The sequence below is a fragment of the Sphaerodactylus townsendi genome, linkage group LG06, assembly GCF_021028975.2.
Source record: "Sphaerodactylus townsendi isolate TG3544 linkage group LG06, MPM_Stown_v2.3, whole genome shotgun sequence".
Lineage (NCBI taxonomy): Eukaryota > Metazoa > Chordata > Lepidosauria > Squamata > Sphaerodactylidae > Sphaerodactylus > Sphaerodactylus townsendi.
In genome coordinates, this window is record NC_059430.1 from 44,793,941 (window position 1) to 44,820,550 (window position 26,610).

General features: G+C 41.2%; 1 protein-coding gene across 7 annotated transcripts in view; it reads right to left on the reverse strand.

The window, feature by feature from the left end:
- Nucleotides 1-26,610, reverse strand: part of ANO4 (anoctamin 4) — a 129,104-nt gene that overhangs the window by 47,844 nt on the left and 54,650 nt on the right. For 4 of the 7 annotated variants that reach the window (XM_048501360.1, XM_048501362.1, XM_048501361.1 and 1 more), the window contains 3 exons: nt 26,229-26,387; nt 8,120-8,220; nt 3,020-3,064 (listed from right to left, as the gene is read on the reverse strand). In XM_048501360.1, the coding sequence (XP_048357317.1) occupies nt 3,020-3,064; nt 8,120-8,220; nt 26,229-26,387 (305 nt within the window). Of the gene's footprint in view, nt 1-3,019; nt 3,127-7,839; nt 7,857-8,119; nt 8,221-26,228; nt 26,388-26,610 lie in introns of those variants that run through there. The other 3 variants (XM_048501363.1, XM_048501364.1, XM_048501366.1) reach the window with 3 other exon arrangements.

The following is a 26,610-nucleotide window of genomic DNA, read 5'->3' on the forward strand; positions in this document are numbered from 1 at the left end:
ATGTCAGGGAATGTGGTTATGTATAACTCTACACACTAAGTAGAGTTATGTATAACCTAATAATATTTCAGACAGAAGTTCTGTTTATCAGGATGCCTTTTAAAATGAACATACTATTTTAAATATATTTTCTTGCATACATACACAGCTTACCTCCAGTCACTAAGCAAAGATCATTGTGCTTTGGTGATAGCTGCTCCAACAGTGACGCTTTTAAAGATCTACTAGCCCATCAGAAACTCTCCTGGGCAAAATCACCATCTGGCCCCACCCATTTTTAAAAACATTTGGTAGGGCCAGAAAAGGTGTTGGTGGGTGCCATGGCTCCCACAGGTGCCATGCTGAGAGCCTCTGACGTACAATGTAGCAGAATCAATTTGCCTGTTTGTTTAGCACTTTTACCTAACGTTGCCACTTGGGAAAGCCTAAAGGCAACTTAACAACATTTAAAAGTATAAAATACTAAGTTGTATAAAAAATTTAAAATAAAGCAACACCATAGATCAATATAAAGGAAAGCAACATCACATAATTATTGAACAACAAATAAAACCGAGCTAATGTGGCAGAAAACAAAATTTCATCATCTTCAATCCACAAGTAAAAACAGACTGCTAGCATAATAGTGATACAAAAAGCCAGATTTTCTATCCATCTGGAGATTCTCTAGAGGTTCTAATGCACAGTTGTTTGGCCACATTAATGGCCAAGCTAGAAATTAGAGTGTATGTCATTTTTTTTAAAGAATGAAAAGCAGCTGGGGTCTTTTTTTAAGAATGAAAAGCAGAATGAAAAGCAGTGGGGTCTGAAAGTATGAATGGAAAACCCATCTCAGGGGAAAACCAATTCAGCCCTTTCTTCAGCCCTTCTCTTCATGCAGAGCAAAGAATACAAGGTCATCAGCAACAGAAATGGTTAAGCTGCCTTCTCTTCAATCTTTGGCTCATTCTGCACAAACAGAATAATACACTTTCAAACTGCTTTCAGTGCTCTTTGAAGCTGTGCGGAATAGCAAAATCCACTTGCAAACAGTTGTGAAAGTGGTTTGAAAACGCATTATTTTGCATGTGCGGAAGGGGCCTTTGACTCCTAATCACGGTATCTAAGCCTGCTTTTAAATTTTAAATTACCAATCAGGATGCATCCTGTGTATCATCTAGTTTGGTTAAAACTGAGACTGTACAAGCAGCTAAGAATAAACAGACAACACAATTATATATTTAGCACATTTATATCCTTTTTTTCTTCCTTCACAGAACGCAAGGAGGCATACATAAAGATAACCCTCAAGATAACTACTGCAGTGCAGATAGTGATCAAGACTAGACTTTTTGAGCTTCATCAAGATTACTAAATTGTGCCTTCAGATTTGGACCAACATAATCAGATATGCCATTGTGCATAATTAACATAATCTAGCATCTAATGTGTAGAGTTATTTTGTGCCAAATGGCCTGAGTAACAGAAAGAGTTCTTCATGAACTGTGTTGGCACCAAGAAACAACTGCTGCCAGTATGATGTAGCAAGGTGAAAGGCAAAACATACAAAGTTCTGCTACACCTAGAACATCACTTCAGAATACAAAGGATGATACTAGCTGTGCTTCTCAAATCAGCAGTTATTCTGGTCAAATGATACATTTAAACTGGATAAACTTTCAAGAGCATATAGGATGTATGTGCACATAACACAGTGCATGAGTAATCTTCATTGGTGTGCCGAACTTAGTTCCTTGGATAGTGACCTAGATGCAATAACGTAAGTATGTCTTCAATGTACTAAAGACATTCTGGAGAATATTTATAAAGACATTTTAGAAAAGGAACTCTGGAAGAGGAAATGTTCAGGAACCTGATAAAACAAACATTAGAACAAAACATTAAAAATAAAAGAAAAACAATGTATATTTCCTACTGGAAGTATATTTGTCTTTTGCTTAGGCTGCCCCAGAACAGCTGTGTTTTTCAGAGCACAGCAGAACAGAGCACAGAAGACAGAAGCCCTGCAGACCTCTTCCAGGACACTATTCCAGGGGCAAAGGGCAGCCACTGCAAATGCCTGAGCTCTGATTGTGGCAGAATGTGGCTCAGACAATGGGGGTACTGAGACCTTTGTATAGCACAGGGGACAGACAGACAGACAGACAGACTTTGCTGAGAAGCATAAACTTCTGCAAGCCAATGTGCAGGGAAAGGCAGTCCTTCAAGTAAGTGGGCTCCAAATCATATTGAACTACAGGTGCGAACAAACATATTAAGTTGGACCTGAAACTAAGCAACAGCCAGTGAAGGGACTTTAGAGCACAAATGATACGTCCCATTGGCTAGACCCAGATCCAAGCTGATGAATATTGCACCAAATACAGCTTTGGGATCATCTTCAAGTGCGGTCCCATGAAGAGTATGTTTCTGCAATTTAGCTTCAAAGTTATGGAGGTTTCATAAATAGCTATAAAATTATTCCCATGAGAATGAAATGATGATCTGGCAAAGGAATAAGTTACAGACACTTCAGATAATTATTTATTGAATGCTAATAGAAACAAAACTACCATAATTTCAAAATAACTATTCCACTATAGAGAATGGATGTTACCCTGGTAGCTGTTTCTTGTGTTTGAAGCTGAGGAAAATTGGTCAATAGGCCACTCAAATGTCCTTATCAAAACAATTTTGCACTTATCTTTATTTTCTAAAAGCATTCTATCCTCTTCTGCTGGCCTTTTATGTTTCTTATCACAAGGAGAACAGAACAGCCAAATACAAAATGCACTCCCAAGGAGTAGACTCTATTACAGACTGTTTTAATCAGAGTAAACAACCAGATATTTGAATTAAAAATAGATATTTAACAGGTATATAAGTAAAGCCAATAATAATTTGTTCTCAGTGGAAATTTCTCTCTATAACCAGCATATTTACAGCGCTTCTGATGGTTTAGATTGTTCCTCCCTAGATTGTTCCCCATTTATTTTATTGTTTGCTTTTCATTGCCAAAAGGAAAAAAAATGTCACTTACCTGTTCAGGAACTTGTATCGGTGGTGCAGGTAATAGATTTTTCTCCTGGAAGAACAGCAAAAATGAAGCCAGTCGAGAAGAAAACCCATCGTCAGTTACAGTATGAACTAGCAAGGAAGGAAAGGAGATTGAAGACAGAAGCCTGTAAGAGGTGGAAGAAGAAACTAAAAAGAGAGATTAACAGACCGAACCACCACAGAAACACAAAAATTGTGCTAGGTACCAGGGAAACTGTGGAGAGGTTTTTCAGGTCTTAGTTTTATTCTTTTTCCTCCTTCCATTTATGTTATGGAAAAATTGGGGCCTGGAGATATTTTTCTCACAGAGGATCTTGGATATTTTGGGGAAACATTTTTTTAATCACACCAAGTACAAAGCTTGACAGTGTGTAATTGCCATAACGATGCGTGCAATTGGTGTCTAGGCAGGTGTTGGGTTAATTGTAACAGCTTCCCTTCACATGTTTGGCATGCAGGCACAAGCAATATTAACATATTTGACAGGTGCTCTCCCCCGCATTTCTTGAAGACAAACAAGGCTTTATAATGAGAATGTAAGACCTACTTTGGTTAGAATGTCCAGTTGAGTTAAAAAAAGCCCTTTCCTGCTTTCTATTCAGTATTAAAACATGGTATCAGTGATGCATGAGAAGGATCAAAGTGCTAATCAGCATCATATGGAAATACACTTGTTTCTGTGTCTCACTTGCAGAATTTCTGTGCATTTGACTATGGGAGGAGATGCAGAAGCTTAAATTGAGACTTTTTTAAAAAGTGGACAAAACAGGAAGCATGAACCACTTACGTACAAGATTTCTCTTAGACTGCATCCATATTTTGCTTAATTCCAGAAAATGGAAGCTAGGCATTTAATTCCCCTGTGTAACATCTAGTAGAACGTCACCATAATATTCTGACTCTCCACAGTGGAAGCAAGTGATAGAGAACAGGTTGTACTGTCTCTTCCTGCAAAATCAGTGTGTGCTCACAAAGCTGCAGTTTCCTTCTTCAATATTTGATGGTTTCATCTTCTGAATGTCAGTGTCAAGTCAGAATAAATCTCAGGCATGTTGCCTTTGTACATTTATATATCTTCTGAAATATGCAGGAGTTACACTACACTTCTCATTTTACGTTTCAGAATATGTTCACAATTATTGCAAAAAAGCCTAACCAGAAGTAGTTATAGTTTTCAAATCTTTAGATTAAAAGTTTATTGTATACATTTATTATATATTTTTTTCAAATATGGAAATACAAAAACATCTTGTACACTGGGAAAAACGCCCTTTAATAATGTTTAAATAATTAAAATACATTGTTTCAATCTTTGTTATTTAGTCTGAGTTATAGTCCTGCCATCACGAAAAGCCACTTAAAGCAATATGTAAATATACAATCTATGGCTTTGATTTACAGGACAAGTGAAATAAATTGTTCCTTTTCTTTCTACAGCCCTGTAATGAAAAGCCACTCCTGATACTGGAGAATCTTTGAGAATAGTGTGAGATATTGCGGAGGTGAAAGCTGAAGTTGGAAGGGGAGATCAGCATAACTCCTGCTCAACCGTGCAAGCTGATAACACATCCTTCCATTCACAGAAAGGAGAAGGAGTTGTATCTATCCCTAGAACAAGTTGTATATATATCTAACTCCCAAGACTGCCCCATGACCTGCGGATACTTAAATCAACAGATAGGGGCAGACTAACCTCCAACAGGTTTTTCTGAAGACTCGGGGGACCTTCTGTGTCTGCAGAAAAATATGAAATCAAAAATTAAACCTATAGGTTGTCCATTGTCCATTCATGTGCATTGTCCATTCATGTGCAGACAACGCACTTACCTTAGCATGACTGGCAGCTGTTGGGGGTAGGTAGATGGCTAGGAGCTGCGTATGGCCTGGTTGCCTTTCTTGCTGTTTGGGGGGTGGGTGTATGGGTGTATAGCTGGGAATAGCACAGGGCCAGGCCAACTGCCTCACTGTTGCAGGGAGGGGGTAGCCAGGACCTGCATAGGACCCAGCCAGCTGCCTTGGTGCTGTGTGCTTGTCAGTGTCTGGGTGGCCAGGAGCCACACTGGGCCCAGCCAGCTGCCAGGCTGTTAGGTGATGATGGCTTGCGACCTCACTGTTAGGGGTGGTGGTGTCTGGGAGCTGTGCAGGACCCAGCTGGCTGCTTCACTGTTGGGATGTGAGTGGGAGCTGTGCACAGCCCAGGTTCAGACATCTACTTTGTACTTGGAGCAGTTTCCAGGCACTATCACCACCGCTCAGAGGTGGGTGATGGAGCCTCAAGCTGCGCAAGCCTTAATGATGGCGGGGGGGGGGGGGGGGGGAAAGAAGGGGGAATTGTTTGAGGGAGAGAGAAGGAAGAGGAAGGTGATTGTCTGGGGGAGAGAGAGGGGGGAGATATAAAAAGATGAAATTGATTGTTCAGTATGTTTTAAGCCCAATCCAGAGCTCCAGGTGAAAGGGATGGTGCCGCTGCTGCAACACCCTCAAAGGACATTTAGGTGGTGGAGGAAGGTGGCGAAAAGAGGGAAAGAGTCCAACAGCTGAAGAATCCCCCGTAGGGTATTGTCCTGCACCAGTGAGGCTGGGAAATGGTGGCTGCTTCAGAGGTCAGGCACTGCAGTGCTTTGCGACTCCGGTCCACCTGCGCATTTGCTCCTTCCACTGGTGCATTTGCCACTTGCATGAGTGAGGTTAGCACCCACATCACAGCAAAGCTGCATCGGCTCCAAAGGTGAGTTTGCCCCCACCATCTGAATTGAGCTGTAAGCCACTTAGATATATTGATATAGTTTTAATTCTAAAAATGGCCAAATGTGTGTATATTTAAATTCAGAGATTGGGGCTATGGACAGATCATTCATATTTTTCTACAAACCTGAGAAAATCTTCAGGTTAAAAAAAAAAAGCACAGGGGTTTAACACCCCCCCCCCCAAAAAAAAATAGAAGCACTGCTGGTAGCTTTAAGAAACAAACACCCTCTGTGGCTGTTGCTAGAAAACTACAACAGTATTGACAGCATTCTAACCTTGATTTCTGCCAGCAAAAGGCAGGACTCTTTCCAGTGTTGTTTTTGCCTCTGAGGGAGGATTCATTGGGACCAGGCCCACCAGAAACCACATGAATACTATCACACATCCCTCTGTTACTTATTCAGGCCTGGTTGCTTGCTACTGTTCAACAGTAGCTATCCCATGAAAGTCAGTGTTTGTAGTGGTTACAGTGTAACAACTAGGAACTGGAAGACCCAGGTTCAGACCCACATTCAGAGGTGGGATCCAGCAGGTTCTCACAGGTTCCCAAGAGTAGGTTACTAATTATTTGTGTGTGCCAAGAGGGGGTTACTAATTGGTGATTTTGCCACGTGATTTTTGCCTTAGTTATGCCCCTCCTCTCAGCAGTAGCGCACAGAACTTGAAGCAGTCTAGCAGGAGGTGCACCGGCGTGCGTGGCAGCATCTGCCTGCGTGCATTCATTTCCTGCCCAAGGACCGGCGCCCAAGGACCGTCCTTGCCACAGCCCCGCCCAGGAATGCCCCACCCCAGGAATGCCCGGCCATGCCCCCATCGTGCCCCGCCCAGCCCCATTGGTGCTACGCCACAGTTTGAATCCCATGGGTTTGAATCCCACAGGTTCCCATGGGAACCTGTTACTAAAATTTTTGGATCCCACCACTGCCCACATTGTACTGTGAATACTTACCGAGTTACCTCGTACCATTCACATAGTCTTAGCCTAACCTACCTCACATGGTTATTGTGAGGATAAAATGAAGAAGAGAAGAATGATATAAGATACTTTGAGTCCCCATTGTGGGAAAAAGTGGGATGTAAATTTAAAAGAAGGATGTAAAAATGTAAAAAGTGGGATGAAAATTTAAAAAATAATCAATTCAACTGAATTTATATGTATTGTTGGGAAAGTTGGTAGGGAAGGAAGCATGGGAAGGAAAGGAGGAAGTAGGGAAAGAAAATAGGTTATGAAAGAAAGAGAAGAGGTTATTGGAGCTTTCAGGGAAGGAAAGCAGGGAACAGTGTGAGTATTATGTGATTTTAGATCACTTCTGACTTACTGTGACCCTATGAATTAATGACCTCCATAATGTCTTATCATCAGGACCGGAGTGAGGGGGAACTGCACCCAAGGCACACGTGTGCCCCTTCCACGCCACAGAATGCCACGCCCACACATGACACATCATGCACCATCCCACCCCCTTGGCGCTACGCTGCTGCTTATCATTAACAGCCTTGCTAACATCTTGCAAACTGAATTAAATTGCTTCCTTTATTAAGCCTCATGTTGGGTCTCATGTTGGGTCTTCCTCACTTCCTACTACCTTAATCTTCTTCAACTGTTATTACCTTTTCCAGTGAGTCTTGTTTTGTCATCGTGTGACCAAAGCATGAGAGCCTCAGGGGAAGGAAAAATGAGATACTCCCAATAAATCCTTGTTGGTCCCTTGCTTAGGTAAGCTATTTGTAATGTTATATAAAGCAGATGTTAGTATTTTGGTTTTAGAAATTTGTTCATGCAAATCATATTTGACTTCAGAAATGTTTACATACAGTCAAATATACCAAAATAGTCTTAATGATATTTTGAAATTAATTTGGCCATCAATTCTATACTGCTCTCCTTAAAAGACTAAAAACTTCTTTAGTCTGAAAGTTCTAAATTCTAATATATGCTCAAATGTTTAGGTGTTCTTTGTTTCTAACAATGCACCATACAAACTGGCAGGCTACTGGTGTCGAATATGCCAGATACGTCCAACAGACATGCACCTTCTGTGCTGCTGTACGTACCTGGATCTTCTCGACCTTCCACTGTTTTCAAAGAACTGTCCATTTAAAAAACAGCAGGGCACCAGTATGCAGGGGGCTCCAGCAGTGAAGGGGTTAAAGGGCCTATGGACAGAACACCCCATGAAAATAGCAACACTGCAACAGACCACCTCAATTAAAAACTGAATAAAAATTTCAAGTCATTAATAAGAAATAGCAACCATATGAATTCCATGTTCACTTTTAGATCAATTTTAAAAAGCAGAACAGTAAAAACAAACGAACAAATGACTACACCTACCTGAAAGGCATTCTTACATTCATAAGTTCAGCATATTTTCCAAGCACTTCCCATGGAGCATGCAGCTTTACAAAGATTATATCACTGTTTGATAAAGATGACTGTAACAGAAGATAGATTAACTGCAGATCTTGTCATCAACAGTCCTACATTAAAGGCATACAGATGAGACTAATAACCATTTCACTCAAGCAAGTATATCTCACGCAACATAAGGCTGCATTCAATGCCTCATTTTAAGCCAATATTAAACTAATATGCACATGAACTTGGATTATAGTTGGGCTTGCAAATACACTGTCTACCTCCCTTCCCCGTCTCACACTGAAAATTCCAGGTAGAAATAATTTTATGTATCTGTGATGCACCAATACAAGCATCCAAGTTAACTAGAGTTAGTCCCCCTCTTCTTTCCCTTCCTAATTGGGATTCTCAAGCAGAGTTTAATTCTGGACCTGGATTTCTATTAGTGAGGGAGGGGAACTAGCTCAGGTTAACCAGCACATCTGTATTTGTACATGACTGGTAACTGGAGTCACTTTGAACTGTGATTATCCACTTGGTGGGAATGGTGGGGATGAACAGTGCATACACAAGGCACACCTTCAAGGCAAAACACCGAGTTCATACACCTCAGCTTGATGCTAGCTAAAAGAGACATCTGAATGTAACTTTTCAGACCACCATGTAATAGGTGTAGAGAAAATGTCACAGTGAGTGGGCATCGCCATCAAAACAGATAATAACAATGCTATTTGATAAGAGTGGGACATCTCTTGCAGTTCTAAGTACATTGGCTGGATCCAGAGCCTTGCTTCCAGTTGCACTTCTCTTGGTCTGTTAAATAGGTGGTCCTGTGCTATACAGTAGTTTTCTCACAAGGTGCCTTTGGGTCACTGACAACAGTATCCGACATGAATGGAAGCTCCTACGGACTGGACGAATGTGCTGCACTGTACAGCAAAGGACTGCTTCTGCATCAGGAAAGGGTGCCACGCAAGTAGAAAAATAAAGTTTAGGATCTAAGAGGATCTAAGTCAAAATTTAAAATGTCACAAATGATTTATGTTCATATGCGTCAAAGAAAACATACAACAAAGTATGTTCAGTAAAATGTTCTCATGATTCTCATCCATACAAGTGTTTTGTATCCTTTGCTACTACTGTGTGGAGAATAATGTAATTGCAGGAATGTTAGCTCAAAAGAGCTTGCACAAATTGCTGGTGTTCACCACAGTGTTCACCAATTATCACATTGTGGAATATACACAGACTGGGTCCAGAGACACCATTCTGTGTCCTGAGTAACAGACACACGCAAGTTGTAGATTCTCCTCAATTCGCTTACGTGTGGTGCACAATTCAGATTGTGACTGACACTTCTGAGAAGGAGCGTCAGCCTTCCCTCAGCACCTGGGAAGTATCTTGCAAATGTATGTCACTAACTATGAAGTGTTAACTTTTTGCTTAAAAAAAGAATGTAACAAACAGCAGATGGGGATGCAACAGCAGTGACTGATGCTGGAGAATTGTGGGGAAGCAGAAATACATAACTATGCATGCAATCATCTTTGAATATTAGATACAGTTTGTCAAAAAGATGAGTCAAACTGGTAGGTGACAGAGAATTCCTGTTTGCTCACAATCTTGTAGAGAGGCAGCAGGTTTGTATGAAGGAGAAGCTCTACTGTACCACTTCAACCTTGTTTTATTATTTAGCTAATATTTCCAGGATAAAATGTTACAACAACAAATTACCTGTTATATATTTAACAACTATTTTTAAATGCAAAGAAGAGATCATAGAAGAATTTTTTAAGGTATTAAGAACAAGTGATTTCCCTATTTTTATCTTCTAAATATAACAAAATCTAAACAAACATAAATCAATGAAAAGATTGTTATCACTGTTTGTCATAATTGTTTTTTGCATTGTTATAATTATTTTTTGTTATATATTTTTTTGCTGTTTGTTATAATTATTTTTTGCATTGATAGTGTGCAGTATTATAAATAGGATCTTGCAAAATTCTGATTTCATTTCATAATCATACAAACGGAGGACCTGCACCTCTTCAAATCTGTTTGTCAACTTTCTCTTCCTGGGGTCCTGCAGAGATACCTATCTGAAAACTGATAGGGAGGGGAATATAATGTGCTATGTTTGGGAAATCTGTGTCTTTCACCCAGGACATTGCATATCCCTGAGAGAATACAACTACGGGCCTTTCCCCACCCGCTTCCATCCCCCCTATGCCGCGCGCTGCTCTCAGCGCGCGGCATCCCAGGAGCGCGCCCAGGCGTCCCCACGACCCCGTGCTCTGTGCGGGGTCGTCAAAAGGCGGCATTCAGAAGAGCGTCTGGGATGCCGCGCGCTGAGGGGCGCGACAGCAGCAGCTTCGGGGCGGCTGCACTGTCGCCACCCCTCTCAGTGGGGAGTGCCGAGGGACCCCGCGCTACTCTCCTCGAGTAGCGCGGGGCTTAAGGGAAGTGGGGAAAGGGCCTACTTTACAGAGATATCAATGCCTTTTTGGCAGCAGCAGCCATTACACTAATCCTCATCTTTGTCTCAAGCCTAATAGCCTAATGCTTGACAGCACAGTCACAAATCAAACTGGGCATATACAGGTAAGTCATAATCAGCACTTGCCCACTTATACAGCTACAGCTACATTTTTATATTCAGTTTTATTATTTGGAAGATATTTTGCTAGTCAGCCATGTTTTTGTCATCAGGCTAAAGCACAGCTCAATGAAGACATGAGGTTCACAGGGTGTTTTGACAGCAGAGGAGTAAATAACTGTTGGTCTGGTACACTGGAACACAGCATACACTATCCAGGCAGCTATAAGACTGGCTCAAGGTCCCAAGTGTGGCTTTCCAACTTCTCCCCTGCCTTCCTACATCCCTCCCTGCTTCAGCAGCCATCTTTTGCATCACAAGGGGAAACTTTCTTTGAAACTAGAAATTATTAAAGCAGTTTGTAACCCCAAGTAGGATGCCATTGCATTTTTTTTAATGACAAAGATCTTGCTAGGTATATATGAACTTACCTGTACACCTCAAAAAACTTTCTGGATCACTGTGCTAATGTTGTTGTTAAATGAAATTTCACAAACAAGTGTTATTGAACATGTGTTGCTCCCATGCTACATATCTGATAAAACCTTACAAAAACCAGTTAAATTTCTGGAGTGCCACAAAATTCTGTGCCTGAAAGAGAACCTGGGTAATGGCACCTCCATTGGCAAGAAGTTATAAAGACAAACTTCACTGGAAGATAGGCAGGCAGACAATTGTCATTGTTTTTGTGAGAGAAGCTTTAAATTAGACAAGGTCAATATTTGGCAAGGAGAGATTATTGGTTTCCTTGGGACAGCTTTCATTTATTGATTTCTGGCAGCAACAGCCATAATCTTATTTCTACCAGTAGTCAATTACTGCACTGCACAGTGTTATAATAAAATACACTGAAAATGTTTCATGAATGACAGAAAACTGAGAGAAGGAATAGCTGTTCAGAGATCTGATGAAGAAGAGACAGATTCTTAAAAGATCACAGTGTAATAATAGAAAATAAATATAAGATAGAAATGACTCTTAGTTAATCTCAGATAAATGGATTTCAGAAAAGATTGGTGCTTAGACAAACTGGGATTCATTTCACAAATCCTACTTTGCAAAATGCACCCTTCCACTTTTGCAATTTTCTGCACCTCTTTGCAAAAAGGACCAGAATGGTTCACGAAGAACACCCTGCTTTTCTCTAAGGTATCTCAAAGAGGCTTTCAATTGCTTCCTCCCTCACAACAGACTCTTGTGAAATGGTGGCAGACCGGCATATATGATGCCAGTGGAGCCCTGGGACTGTTTGCATGCTCTCGTGCGGGTGGTCCCGGAGATACCGCAGCCCATGGAGGCACCTTCGCACTGAGGCCCCCCCATTCTGTTTGTAAACTTACCTTCTCTTCTCTGCGCAGCTCTGCAGGGACAAGGGGACCACCCCTGTGGCCATGGCAACACCTCGGGGGTCTGAAGGCAGAAGGCATGTCCCCTCATCCCTGTGGAGCTGTGCAGGAAAGAGAAGGTAAGTTTACAAACAAAACGGAGGCGCCTAAAAGCAGCCCCTCTGACCTGGTGCCATTTGCTTGGCACCGGGTTAAAAATGCTGTTTTTGAAAAGATTCACTCATTGAGTGAGTTTCAAAAACAGTGTTTCCCTGCTGTTTGCGTCAGGGGAAAGCATGGTGCGGCCTCATTGCAGAAGCAGCAGCCATGCGAAGCATGCCCCTGGAATGGTGTTTTTTTACCTTTCCAGGGGTGCTGTTTTTGACCTGTGTGGAGTGGGCCTTTGCGAGGTAGGGGGAGATGAGAGCGTTCTGAGTGAACTGTGATTAGCCTAGGGTCATTCAGCAGGGTTCATACAGTGGAGTGGTTCCCCAGATTAGAGTTGCCACTGATGTGGAAAAATGGGGAATCAAACCCAGTTCTCCAGATTAGAGTCTGCTGTTCTTAATCACGATATCAAGCTGGCTTCAGAAAGAAGGAACACACTGCTGAGGCAACCAGGCCAATACTCCTACTCATTTAGTTATACATAACTGATTAGCTGGCAAAATTTGATTGGGAGCATGCATTCATATGCATTCTCTCTTCTCTCCAATTCATAGTGAAGACAATAGGAGGTTTCACGTGCCTCTAGTGATATCATCAAATATACAGATCTGATTGGCTATATTGCACCATAACATCATAATAACAACATGATCCCTGATTGGTCAGATTTTTTTTTTTGCTGTCAATTCACAGCTGACTTATGGTGTCCCAGGAAAATTTTCAAAGCAAGAGAACTTCAGAGGTGTATTGCCATTGCCTGCCTCCTAGTCACAACTTTGGTATTCCTTGGAGGTCTCTTCCTATCCAAATATCACCCATAGGTCAGGGCTAATAGTATGTGACTGGCTCAAGCAAGCTTTCATGGCATGAGTAGGAATTTGAACTGGAGTTTCCCAGGTCCTAATCCAACACCTTAACCACTATACCACGCTGGCTCTCATATCCTGAAAAAGATGCCCTAAATGTGATGGCAAAGCATAGGCATTTTATAGTAACAAACAAGTATGATAAAACATGGTAGTTTTTTTTCCAAAGAGATTTTACCTGTCCTCAAAAGTCCATTTTTTTAGCAGCAAAACCTAAACTTCACAAAAAAAATTGGCACTGCACATGTTACAACTACACTGCTTGCAACAGATTTATGAACTTCAGATAGGACAATTTCTCTGTTCCATACAAGACTAAAACAAATTGTACTTGAGAAGAGATCTTATCAGGAGTCTCTTTTATTATCCTTTCTCTTAATGTAAAAACAGAAAAAAAATTATCTTATCTGGAGTTTCCCATTTAAGCAGCAACTAAATCATTCAGTCCAGAATAATGTAACATTCTTGGCTAACTGGTAAGAACTGAAAATATTCAATCTTAGCAGCTGCATTGGGGGAAAAAAATCAAACCCATTTACTTTAAACATATGAGACCAATTTTCCACATTTTTTAAAAAAAGTATCCCATCTTCTTACTATTTCAGGAACCTGACTCTCAACTGGTTGGCTAACATAGATTTTGATCATTTTTCACTTTTAATCTTTGGAAGAACATAATGCTAGTAGGTATTATATCATTCTCTGAGCTTTGTGTCTTTGTTTTTTCCTCTCTAAAAAGCAAATTATTAGGGACATGATGCTCAGAGACTTAAGAATGGACTGCTCGATGTTTCTTTAAAAAGTAAATTGTATCTATAGAGCAGAGGAACCATTCACTAGCCCAGTGGAAAAGAGGAGTTAATCCGGGGCAAGTGTCAGATGATTATCCTAACCAAGGAGTCCCAAATGTGGTACCATGGGCACCACAGATACCTTTCCTGGTGCCCACCAAGTGTCTGTAGAATGTGAAAGGGGGCAAGTGTAGCTTTTGCCCAGCAGGGCTTACCATTAGTCACTGCAAGTTTGATTGACTATGCAGATTCAAAAATATTTGTCATAACACAAGGATCTTCACTGCATGACTGAAGATAAACTGAATGTATGCAAGCAAATATTTTAAACACTTTCATTTTAAAAGGCATTCTGAAGGAGAGTTTCTGCATAAAATACCGAAAAGTTACTATCAGAGCTAGGCATAACTTCACTCCCTGATATTATTTGGTTGGCTCAACCCCCAGTAGCAGCCATTTTGTGGTTGCACCTATCACACTGAGTTAGAATTCCAAAGGTGGTCACAGGTTCAAAAAAGTTGGGAATCCCTATTCTAATTCTTCATACATGCATATTGTTAGGCCTGAGAAGAACAACTCCTCATGCAATTTACATGACATTTCCCAGTTTTGCACATACTGGTTACCATCTACAGAAAATACAAAACAGGCTATCAGTCATTCGCACAATGTATAGCCAGTAAGATGATGGCTAGATAATGGGCTGCATTTGATTTGTGAGTGTTTTTTTTTAAATGTAGTTGGAAGTTAATTCATATATTATACTGCAGCCCAGCCCACATGGAACTTTCCTGAAATTCATCAGGATATTATTGCAAACAAATCTTTTTTTCTTTATTTAAAATGTTATATCCTGCTCTCTCTCCTTAGACTCAAGGTTGATAACAATGTAGCAGTGTATGTGAACATAAAGATATAAGTTAATTAAAAAGATAAAAACAAACATCAGGAAAAAAACAAAAATTAAAAATAAACATACACAGGATAAAAGCAAACATGCACATTAAAAACCATAGCTAAATGTATCAGAACAGATGCAAGACTTGATATTGCAGCATGATCATGCTTCTAGAATACAGTAAAAAACCGTGTGTGTGTGTGTGTGTGTGTGTGCAAAGTGCCATCAGGTTACAGTCAATTTAAGGGAACTTATAGGAAAGGGCTTTCAAGGCAAATCACGAGCTGAAGTGGTTTACCATTTTGCCTTCCTCTCCTTGGTGGTCTCCCTTCCAAGTGTTGGCCCTGCTTAGCTTCTGACATCTGAAAAGATGCTGCCTTCCCTCCCAGATCATGAAACAGCAGCCTCAAGACTGCAGCCTCAAGAACATTTAATACATGTACACTACATAAGATCCAGTCCATAGAGAGCTGTATACAGCATTGTGTGAGAATGGGTGTGGTTGTATCCAGCAAAATGTTAGTTGATACAGTTTGCTCAGTACATAGCACCAGTCACCTGTTGCACTAGTTAGCCTGCAAAGGTATTCCATTGCCCTGCAACAGTCTGTTTGGTATACCTATTAAGTTTTAAGTTCCAATGGTATGTCGAAAAGCCATAGCCACTGGCTGCTCAGTATCCTGTGCGGCCTTTGAGGCATTCAGCATCTTTTTTGTGTGGGTGGTGAAAGGGCACATGGAAATCCCCATGTAACTCACTACCTTGATGATTTCCTTTTTGTGGGTCCGGAGGGGTCCAGCACTTGCCAGACCAGACTGGCTGCCTTCCAGGCCCTTGCTGAGGAGTTGGGGGTGCCACATAAGCAGAATTAGCCTAGAAGGGGAATATAAAAGATGTGACTGGTTCACTTTGAAGAAATACCCAGTTTAAGAGGCATGATTAGGAATAGGAGCTGATGAAGACAAAGTTCAAAAAACGGCGAAAAATCGCATATCCTGTACATCACATTCATCTTCTCTTTTTTGTGAGAACTCAGTAGCGAGGAAGATCACATGAATTAACTGCTTTCTATCATTGTTGACTTTTTTTGCGCTATCTTGCAGGACGTTTCTATTGCTTTGGGCAGTTTCTGCGGTACCTCACAGGACATTATGATTTGGTTATATGTTATATGGCACTTTATAGTTAGGATTGCACTGTATACTTGCACTGTTTGTTGATATGTTACGAGTATTGTATAATATATAAGATGCTGAATAGCGGCTGGTACAACGCATGTTGTTTTTCTTGAAGTCAAATTTTATTCCACAAAAAAGTGGTTGTCTGCATCTTATTGTTCTGCACCCTCAACCTCCCTCTCCCCTTCTCAGGTGGCAAGAAAGGTCAGAGATCTCAGCCTCTCTCCTCTTCTTTCCTCTGCTTTCTCTGTAAAAATGTGGAAAATAATTTCCTCTTCTTTCCTCTGCTTTCTCTGTAAAAATGTGGAACATAATTTCCTCTTCATAGCATCCAAAGCTCTGAGTTATAAAAGCTCATGCTGGAATAAATGTTATTAGACTTTAAGGTGACACAGAGCTTTAGTTTGATTGCTTCTTTTATAGTCAAGGAACAGAAAGTAAACACCGGAAAATGAAATAGGATCTGCATAATTCTTAATACATACTTCAGTACCTCCACTGTGTAGGTTTTAAAAGGCATGATCTGAAGGAAATTAAGCACTTAGAGCTTAAAGATGCAAAAGTTTGGCTGGATTGCACTCCCAAAACTGTATGTATATATATTTTTAAAGAATCATAGAAAATAAGGTCAAAAGGCTATCACTTAGAAGCAGTCACTGTGCCATTTGAGTGTCCGGATCACATACACATATGCCTTTGGTACTTATATTCCAGATCTTCTTTGTTTCTCTTGACAATAAAAACAAATAGTGTTCCACAATGCTTAGAAACTGAATCGGTGTTCCTCTTAATGTCACTGTAACTGAAGATGCCTCTCCAATCGACTCACAAAGCCATCAGGGAGCAGTGCACTGTATGAAAATAACATCTGGCACTGAACTCTCTCCTTTTCAATTCCTATTCATTTGTTAGTGTGTAATTATTGAAACAGAGATTTCATAATTTCCCAGAAGCAACCTTTATGCTGTCCAGTTAGCTAATTTGCATTTCATAGTAGGAGAAACCTTTATTTGTGGATGGCTTCTGAAGATTGAACACTCATGGGTTCTGGAATCTTAAAGCTTGAATATGTAGCTTCCATAGTGTAAAATGGGATATCCAGAAACAATTTCACTGCTTAAACATGTTATTCAGTCTCCTTAAGCAGTGGATATGTGACTGTTGGTAGGAAGACACAGACTCTTACTGACAATCATATGCCTCCTACTTGAGGCCTCCCCAACCCTTATGAGCTTCCATAGCAGCCCAGATTTGAATCTTGGTCTTCCAGATTCCTGTTCAGTATTCTAACCTAATTAATTCACCCGGAGAAGCTGAGCAAGGCAGTGCAGGTGGTTGACAAGTTCATCAGGAACGTGATAGTGGCATCCCAATCCTAGAATGACAGATCATCACCAGTCATGGATAATGAGGGCCCTGTGGAAGAAGGGCATCATACTTAGTAAAGGGGGAAAGATCCTAGAAGGGACTCCTTCCTTGGTGAATAAATAGATATCCTCTTGCACCAAGAGTATGCCTCCAAGGAGAGGGAACTTGTCAAAATGGCAAAATTGATCATTAGAAATATAGATAGATGGGTTTGTGATGGGTGCATGGTGAATTACATGCCTGGTGAATTTCCTGCCTGGTGTGAAGACTGTGGACATCACCTGTTGTCTAGATAGCTTGGAAGATAGTGCTGGAGAGGGGTCAGTGGTCTTGGTCCATATTGGAGTCAATGATGTGGGGAAACCAAAGTCAGACTGCTAGGTAGAAGACTAAAAACCAGGACACCCAAGGTAGCTTTTGTCAAAATGCTAGCTTTCCACATTCAGGGCTTGCTAGACAGACACAGCTGGGGAGTCTCAATATGTGAATGAGATGATGGTATAGAAAGGATGTCTTTAATTTTTAAGCACTTTGTTCATCCACTGACACTGAAGAGTAGAAGATTCAGAACAGACAGATGTGGGGAGCAGAGGAAAGGAAGGAGGGTTGCAGACACAAGGCATTGTGTTTTATCATGTTTTATCTATTGTACACTTTTCAGAACTCTCCGGGGGTGGGTGGTCTATTAAACAATCAAAACAAACAAACAAATTAACAACAACAACAACAACCTCTCATGGGCACCCCTTTGTTGTGGGAAAGGGGCTTGTGTGCTTCGATGACATTGACAGCTATGCTGGAGGTATACTACCAGAAGGGGCTCCCAAGCCAGACTGGTCTCAACTGAGAAACCAGACTGAGAGTGTCCACCAACCCATACAATATGGTGATACAAATGAAAAATTATTTCATACCGCATTGGTCGTCGTGCGGGTTAACAAGGGCTGTGTCGCATGCTGGGGTCTATGGAACAGTCAATATTAAGCGAGGAATTTTCCAAGGTGATTCACTGTTACCCTTACTGTTTATCATTGCCATGATCCCACTCGCAATAATTCTAAAGAAAACAAAGTTGGAATATCAAATGGCAAGAGACTTAGAAAAAATTTCACATTTGCTGTATATGGATGGTTTGAAACTGTATGGGAAATCAGACAAAGAAATCCAGCCATTAGTGAAACACAGTCTGCATATTCAGTACAGATATTTCGATGGAGTTGGGCCTGGAAAAATGTGCCACTGTGGCAATAAAGAGGGGCAAGATTATTGAGAGTGATGGGATTGAAATGCCTGATGGCCAACTCATCAAGTCCAACCAAGAGGCAGCTTAAAAATACCTGGGCATTTTTCAGCTGGATAACATAAAGCACGGACAAGTGAAGACTGTGGTCAGCAGAGAATATACCCAGAGGCTCAAGAAAATTTTGAAATCCAAATTAAATGACAGGAATACCATCAAGGCCATCAACACCTGGGCCATACTCGTCATCAGGCATACTGCAGGAATCATCAACTGGACACAGGGTGAGTTGGATGTATTGGATAGAAAAACTCAGATGCTTATGACAATGCACCATGCCTTACACCCACGCAGTGATACTGATAGATTAAGCAAGCCATTAGAACCAATTCGATCAAGGCCAGATTAGAAAAATCCTCAGATGATGCAAAGTGCAGATTGTGCAAAGAAGCTGATGAAAGTGTAGATCATGTCCTCAGCTGCTGCAAAAAGATTGCCCAGACTGAGTACAAACAGAGGCACAGCTCAGTGGTGAATGAGTCTGTGATGTCGTTCTGGCCTCTCGGTAGCTTTGCATGCCGGATAACAAACGGCTTGCTGACTTCTCTAGCAAGCTTTCTCCCAGGCTTCCAAAGAAATAATCTCTTCTGTAGGAGTTTCCTCCTCCAGACAGAATAAAACAACACACGAACGCTCCCGGCTGCAAGAAGTTAAGAAAGTCCAATAGCTTTTTTATTCAGGAACCAAAGGAAGTCTCTTTAGGTGATCAAGAGAGACTGGATAATAGTCCTTAAGAAGCCAAACCTATGAGCACATTTTAGCAAAGATGATCCCAAGCCTTGATGTCCTCCTCAGTTATCTGATCTTCCTAGTCCACAGCTGGTGCTTGTTATATCAGCCATTAATCACCCTCAGATGTTTGCATTCTAGGAGATAACCTCCTTTCCTACAGGCAGCGCCCCAACTGGTAGTGCTCGAGGGTGGGAACATTGTCCAGAGAAAGTAATGGAAAATGAGAAGGTCAAGATCCTGTGGGACTTTCAAATCCAAATGGACAAAGTGTTGAAACACAATACACCAGACATCACCGTAATCGAGGACAAGAAAGTGACCATCATCGACATAGCAGTACCCAGTGACAACAGGGTCATTGAAAAAGAACACAAAAAGGTCACTAGATACCACGATTTGAAAATCGAGCTTCAGTGTCTATGGCACAAACCCAGCTGAGGTTGTCCCAGTGGTAATCAGTATGCTGGGCGCCATTCCAAAAACACTCAGGCCCCACTTGAAACATCTTCAGATTGACAAAATTAACATCTGCCAAATTAGGAAGGCAGCCCTGCTGATTCTGCATGAATACTACGCTGAACATTACAACGTCCTAGGCCTCTGGGTGAGGCTCAAATTGTAATTAAAGGCCAGCAACCAGCTAAATATCTGGCAGCTGTGAAATCTACCATTATCATCATCATCATCATGATCATCATCATCATGTGGGAGGGAGAATAGAACCAGTAGTGGCATGGGAAATCAGGAGCCAGCCAATAGAATAAGAGCACACAGGATGGAGAGGGGACCAGTAGTAGTGAGAAAAATGGGATTTCCCTCCCCCCTTTGTTCTTGTGAGTTCCCATCTGAATCTATCAAATTTTGATTTATATCCATTTAGATAAAAATATCTAGATATGCTGGGTAAGATCACTATTCTTCTGAAGTCAATGCCAAAACCTCCATTATCTGAAGAGAAAGAATTTCACAGAGGAACGAACAAGCCACATGTTATTAAACAATTCTGAAGAAATATGTAAAATGTAAATATTCTGTCGTAACGTGTTTCTTAATGCCTGTCCCATTTTTTTTAAAAATAGTCACTGTTAATGCTCTTTAACAAGAGCAAGAAATGACTACCTACCACCAGAGTCAGTGACATGAGACTGATAAAAGGAATGCTATCACCATAATACTGCAACAGCAACCCCCACACACAACCTGCATGTAATGATGGCATTGGCGACTCAGTTCTTATTCTTTCCCAGTGACCCATTTCACGTTTGCTGAATTGCTTTTCTAACTGCTAGCTTGGCAAACACAATTTACATGCTGAAAGTCAAGCTGTTCTTCTTTCAGTGCAAATAGTGTAATAAGAACTTACACTTTATGGCTTAGAATACTACCAGTGATACTGCCATGGATGCATGAGCAACTATGAAATGGAGCCTATTCTCTCATCATAACTGCATTGGCTCCTGCAGGAGTAACTGAAGCATCGAAGCATGTTATTTGTGTAAAAAAAGCTAAGTTTAATCTCAAATGATAGTGAGGTTAACAGCCATTGACTCATAGGAGTGGCATATTTTGTCCGGCTCCCTCTATGGCTGTCTTCCACCAGATGCTGAAGACATTTTTTGTCTTGTCTTTTCTAAACCTTGGTATTTTAAATGCTTTAACGTTTGCTGCCCCAGGGACTCTGAACTGGGGGAAAGGTAGCACAGAAATATTTTAAATAAATAAATAAATCCATTAAACTGCTTTTCTGATTTTATTCATATTAATATCCAGCATTTAAATCTGTATTTCTCATCAGCTAAGCTGTTCTTTATAGTTCTTTCCCTCTTTTTGGAATAACTGGGAATTAGCCATATTCAGTAGTTTCTGAGATACCAGAGTATGCATTTCTAACTTTTATTACTTCTTTCTATGTTGTTGTTGTTGTTGTTGTTGTTGTTGTTGTTGTTGTTGTTGTTGTTGTTGTTGTTGTTGTTATTATTTATTGGGTTTATAGACCGCCCTCCCTCGAAGGGGGATGCTTCATTAACTAGATGCTAAGGCGAAACCATTGCTGAGCACATGTTTAATAGTTTAATATGCTGAATAAATGACAAATCTCTTTCAAACTCATGCATCTAATCCATAATAGTTACACTGAGGTTGTTTCAGCATGTCTATTTTACCTCACAAGCATGGAGGTTTCTGACTCCTAAAGGGCATGGGGGCCCTTGTGGGCCCCATGTTCTTGTAGAAGAAAGGCACGAAGAGCTCTATTTTTACACACAAAGAGCATAACACTGAGGTGAGCTAATTTTCCCCTTGTGTTTGTTCAGTTTTCTGTCCTCTACTACTTTACAGTGCAATCCTAAACAAAGTTGCATCTATCTAAATCAACTGAAGTAAATGGGCTGAGAAGGATAGAATTCTGTTCAGGATTGCACACTTAAGTACTTTTATCTCATGCTGACTAGAGAGAAAAGGATTTGATCCAGTGGAGCACAGCAAGGAAAGAAGAATAAGAGTGGAGGAATGCTTTGTTTCTTCTTTCCAGCATGCTTCTTTTAAAATTAAAAATAGACCTGCAGAAAAGACCCACAGGAAAGACACATGAACTCATTTTCAAAGACAAATTTGGTTTTGACAGCCATTATCATCTTACTATTTCATGTACCTTCAGATACAGGAGTTTTTACAGCAATGAGTGGGATAATGAGAAAGATATTCTAAAAGAATAATGAGGAAAAAATGGCAACAACATGGCTTCCATCTTCAGGTATTTGTATCAGATTACAGCCCTTTTCAGAAGTTACAACCACACATACCAGACACCCACGGTCCTTTTATGCATGGTAACAATTGCATGTTAAGAGTCAAACACATGGATTTTCACAGGGTTACCATAAGTCAGATGTGACTTGACAGCACTTAACATATATAATGAATCAAGCTGATATGTGTGTGTGTGAGTATAGAGCGACTATATATTTTTATTTTCTGGAAACATATTCTTCTAACTCTTTTTTCCTTAACTTAAAAACCCAGAACTATGATTTAGACTTACTATTTTGTCACAGTTATTTCTTTAATCCTGATGTTCTAGGGAAAGTAATATGAAGTGCCATGACCTGCTATTAAAAACAAACAGATATCATAGCAAGGTTACTAACACATTCGTCCAAAGCCAGTAACACTCCTGGCTTTACTGTGCTTTAGCTGGCACATTATTAACTTACAGCAGTGTCAACATTCCTGTTTTTCTGGCAACTGGTTGCACAAAACCCCTAATCAGTTCTCATGACCACTAGCAGGGTACACAGACTAATGTAATCTTATGGGAAATCTCTGGGAAATGTTGGCCCCACTATTTGTCCTAACTTCAAATATTTTCACTTCATATTTTACTTATTACCCAGCAAATAATATAGAGAGGAAAAGTGAGCAGATTAAAATAAATGTCCTGTAGATGGATTGTGATTCTAAACTAATACCCTAAAACGTCAATGTATAATGGGTGGGTAGAACTTTTAATCAGTACGCCTGAATGTATCTGTGACTCCTCCATACATCCCCTCCCCGCCCCTTGAAATCGAAGGTCAATGCATTATTTTTATTTATTTCTCAATTCAGCCACACCCAAGCTTTGGAATATTAGCAAGTTCTGTAGTCGATTTGGGAGGCAGAGGGGGGGAATCTCAGGTGCTAAAGCATTTCCCCTACTTCAAAAGGGAGGAAGAAAGTAATTGACAATTTATTTGAGAATGGATACACCAGTCTCTTTAAGGTGCCACCCTTAGGATGCTTCATACAGCTACAGTGGCCTCACAGGCTTTTTCTGTAGTGGGTCCAGTCCTTTTGAATGGTGGGTTAATGCCTGGAGTGTTACCCTCCCCACTAGAGCAGTTCCAAACAAGGGTCACCTTTTTCCTGTGCCACCACAGGTGAAAGCTACAAGCAATCACCAGCAGCCTGAGAATGGTGGAAGCCTGCCCTTTCTTCTTTTCCTCCTACACTGAGGGGAGGAACTGTGGCAGGGCCAGGGTTGGGGCCACATCCTGGACTATTTTTGCTTCTCAGTCCACCCTGACCCTGGCACCTTCGCTTGCTTTGTTTAGGAAGACATGTAAATAGCTTGTCAACCACCAGTGGTGGTTGGAGATCTCCTAGGAGTACAACTAATCTTCAGGAGACAGAGATCAGTTCACCTTTGGAAGGTGGATTCTACCACATTATACTCCACTGAAGTCCCTCTCTTCCTCAAAGCCTGCCCTCCTTAGGCTCCACCTCCCAAATTTCCATGTTTTTCCTAACTGGGCAACTCTACCTGTAAAGCTGTCTTATTCCAGGTAACATTTGGTGGAGGGCACAACTGGGAGAGGTTGGTCTCTCCCCACAACCAAATCTTGATGATATATGCCAGAAATACCTAAGTATATACAAAATAAACAAGTAGTCTTAGAGTAAAGTAATGGAATAAACTTTTCATGTCTGCAGACACATAACAAGGTGGGACAAGCCAGGACATGTGCCCTGGACACCACTTGAATGGGATCGTCATGGCCACCCCTTTGTAAGGCAGGAGTCCTGGTGTGTGAGCACCCTTTGCTGGTCACCCCTGAGCCTGGCTGGGGCTATGCCCACTCTCTAAGGCTGCTGATTGCAGCTTGGCCAGGACTGTGCTACCTCCATCCTATTCCCTGGACCTGCTGAAACTTGCTCTGCCTGCTCAGGCTCCTGCCATTTCTCTGGTGTTCCTTCTTGCTGCTGGCTTCCTGTGGGTCCCAGTTCCTTGTGGTAAGTCCAGGAGTGGGGCTGCCAGTTGTGGGGGGCTCCAGGGTCCCTGAGTGGGCATTTGTGACAAGTAGGGGGTGGAACAGGCTGCTGAGTGTTGGTCAGCCCTGCCCCTGGAAATCTGGCTAGCCTTTGCCTCCCACCTCCCATCTTTGTCTGCCTGCCTCTCCCCCAAGATTGGAGGCATCCTATCAGGGACAGTCACATGTCTCCAAAGATGGATGGTGGGGGAGGGAGCAAATGTGGAGCTGCAAGTAGGTGATGGCTCATCATATCCCCACCCAGCCCAGGAAGCAGCAGGAGTGGTAGGTGCCAGGCACATGGGATGCAGCAGGGCACACTGGCTCCAGCTCAGCTGGCAGTCAAACTGCTGCTCCCACCGCCCACCTTTCCCCCTGACTTGCATGTACCCTTCCAGGGAGACTTCTGCACCTTCAAAAGCCACAAGCAGGCAAGGGCTACCCACCCAGTCCAAGCAGCAGCAGCAGCCCAACCAGGGCTCCTGCTGTGGAGGAAAAAATCCCAAGGCACACCCTGCCATAGGCCCCCTTTTGTGACTTTCAGGACTTTGGGCACTCGACATGCAGAGCTGGAGCATGCCCTCCCACTCCCAGCCTGGGAAGGAGTGAGAGTGGCTGTGCCCCAATCAAAGTGACTGGACTTTGCTGCTGGCCTGGGTGGAGGTAGGCTTCCTGGATGCTACCCACTGGCTGCTCTGGGCTCACCACCTTTGCAAGCTCCGACAAGCTGAACAGGCTGGCCAGAGAGGCCATGCCCCCAGGCAAACCAAGCCGGTTGCAAAGTTAGGGAAGTCATGGAGGGCAATCTGAGAAAGGACAGCCTGTTTGCAAAGTGACGGGAGCCTGTGTGTCAGATAGATGGACAAGGGCACAATTTCAGTGCTTGCCCTGGGCTCCTTTTTCTGTAGGTGCACCCTTGCATTCCTGGTTTAACATCAGATGAGAGGGGGAGCATACTGTTAGACAAATTGAGAAATATGTTGTATAAAGTCTATGGTGACTTATCTTTGTTAATTGCTTTAAAGGATACAACTGGATGATAAGAAAATTGTTTTCCATCCAATAATGTTTCAGGCAGATATAAGTGCTACTGGTGACATGCTTCAGATTACATTTATGTGTCTATTTGAAGGTGTAAATGGAGAGAGAAATGACATTGTGTTGAAAAATCCATGGAAAAGATTTCAAACTCATTTTCTATCATGTTAGAGAAATTTAGCATGACCTTTTTATCTCTTAATCCAACTACTAGTGGAGAGAATGATATTCTCTTACACAAGCAGCATAATCTTCCATGTACTCTACTATTTTACCCTAATGAGATTAGCAAATTCAGGTTCTCTTCATGGATTACTAAATTAAGTGATGTTTAAAATTCCTGTTAACTACCTTTAAATTTGTTCCCATGCAAAATCTATATCAGTAACGCTCTGGATGAACAAGTTTCTACATAATGTATTTAGATATAGCAATTAAAAAGGTGAAAAAAGGAATTTCAGAGGCAAAACAGTTTATTAATAATCTGATGCGAATGGTTGGCCAGTGGATTACCTTACTTCTATGACAAGCTGTTTCTGCATGCTACTTTTCTTTGCCATGTGGAATGTCCCAATCACAGGGAGAATTTCTTTGTCAGTGATTAATATTTTTAATGGAATCATCTAATGTTGGCACAGAAATTCTTCACGTGATTTGGGGGCTCCATGCATGAGCCACACTAGAGGTTATGGTAGGCTGAGGGGTCACCAAGTAGAAACTGGTTTGCATTGAGATAGCAACACATGTATTTCTTCATTCCTAATAAATAACATGAGGGCTAAATATACAAACTATGTCAATAGGAAAGTGTGATAGTCCTGTGATAGTACTGATAATTGAAATGTTTAGAGCTAACATGTCATGCCAATTACTATTACTACAAAGCAATGAACAAGTGCTCTAGAGTAAAATTTTCTTAAGTTTTCCTTTAAATACATCTTGAAATTAATAAAATGATGTCATTAACCGCAAGAAAAATTTATCTATTGTACAAAGTATGCAAAAATAATTTTGGGGGCGGGGGTTAACTCTTACCTCTTTTTCCATTTGCAAACCTTCTGCCCTGATATTTCTTTCAAATACTTCTCTTTTTTCATTTTGTGGGTTGGATTTTCTGTATACCAAAATATAGTCAATCCGACTTTTTCCATCTCTAAAATATAGCCCATTAGATTTATTTTTTTCCAGTATTCCCTGTGGGAAAACAACCAAAATAGTTTTTTATAATATGAACCTTGACAACTGCTTTAACACAGTTCAAAACCAAGGAAGTTCACAGTTCAAAATCAGTACAGAAGTCCACATAGCTAAAGCTATTATAAACATATTACTACAAGACTGAGGGCATTTCACTTCAGCAAACTAAGCTAGTCCTGATGTCATATATTCAAAGAGAAGATGCAAATTATAACCTAGG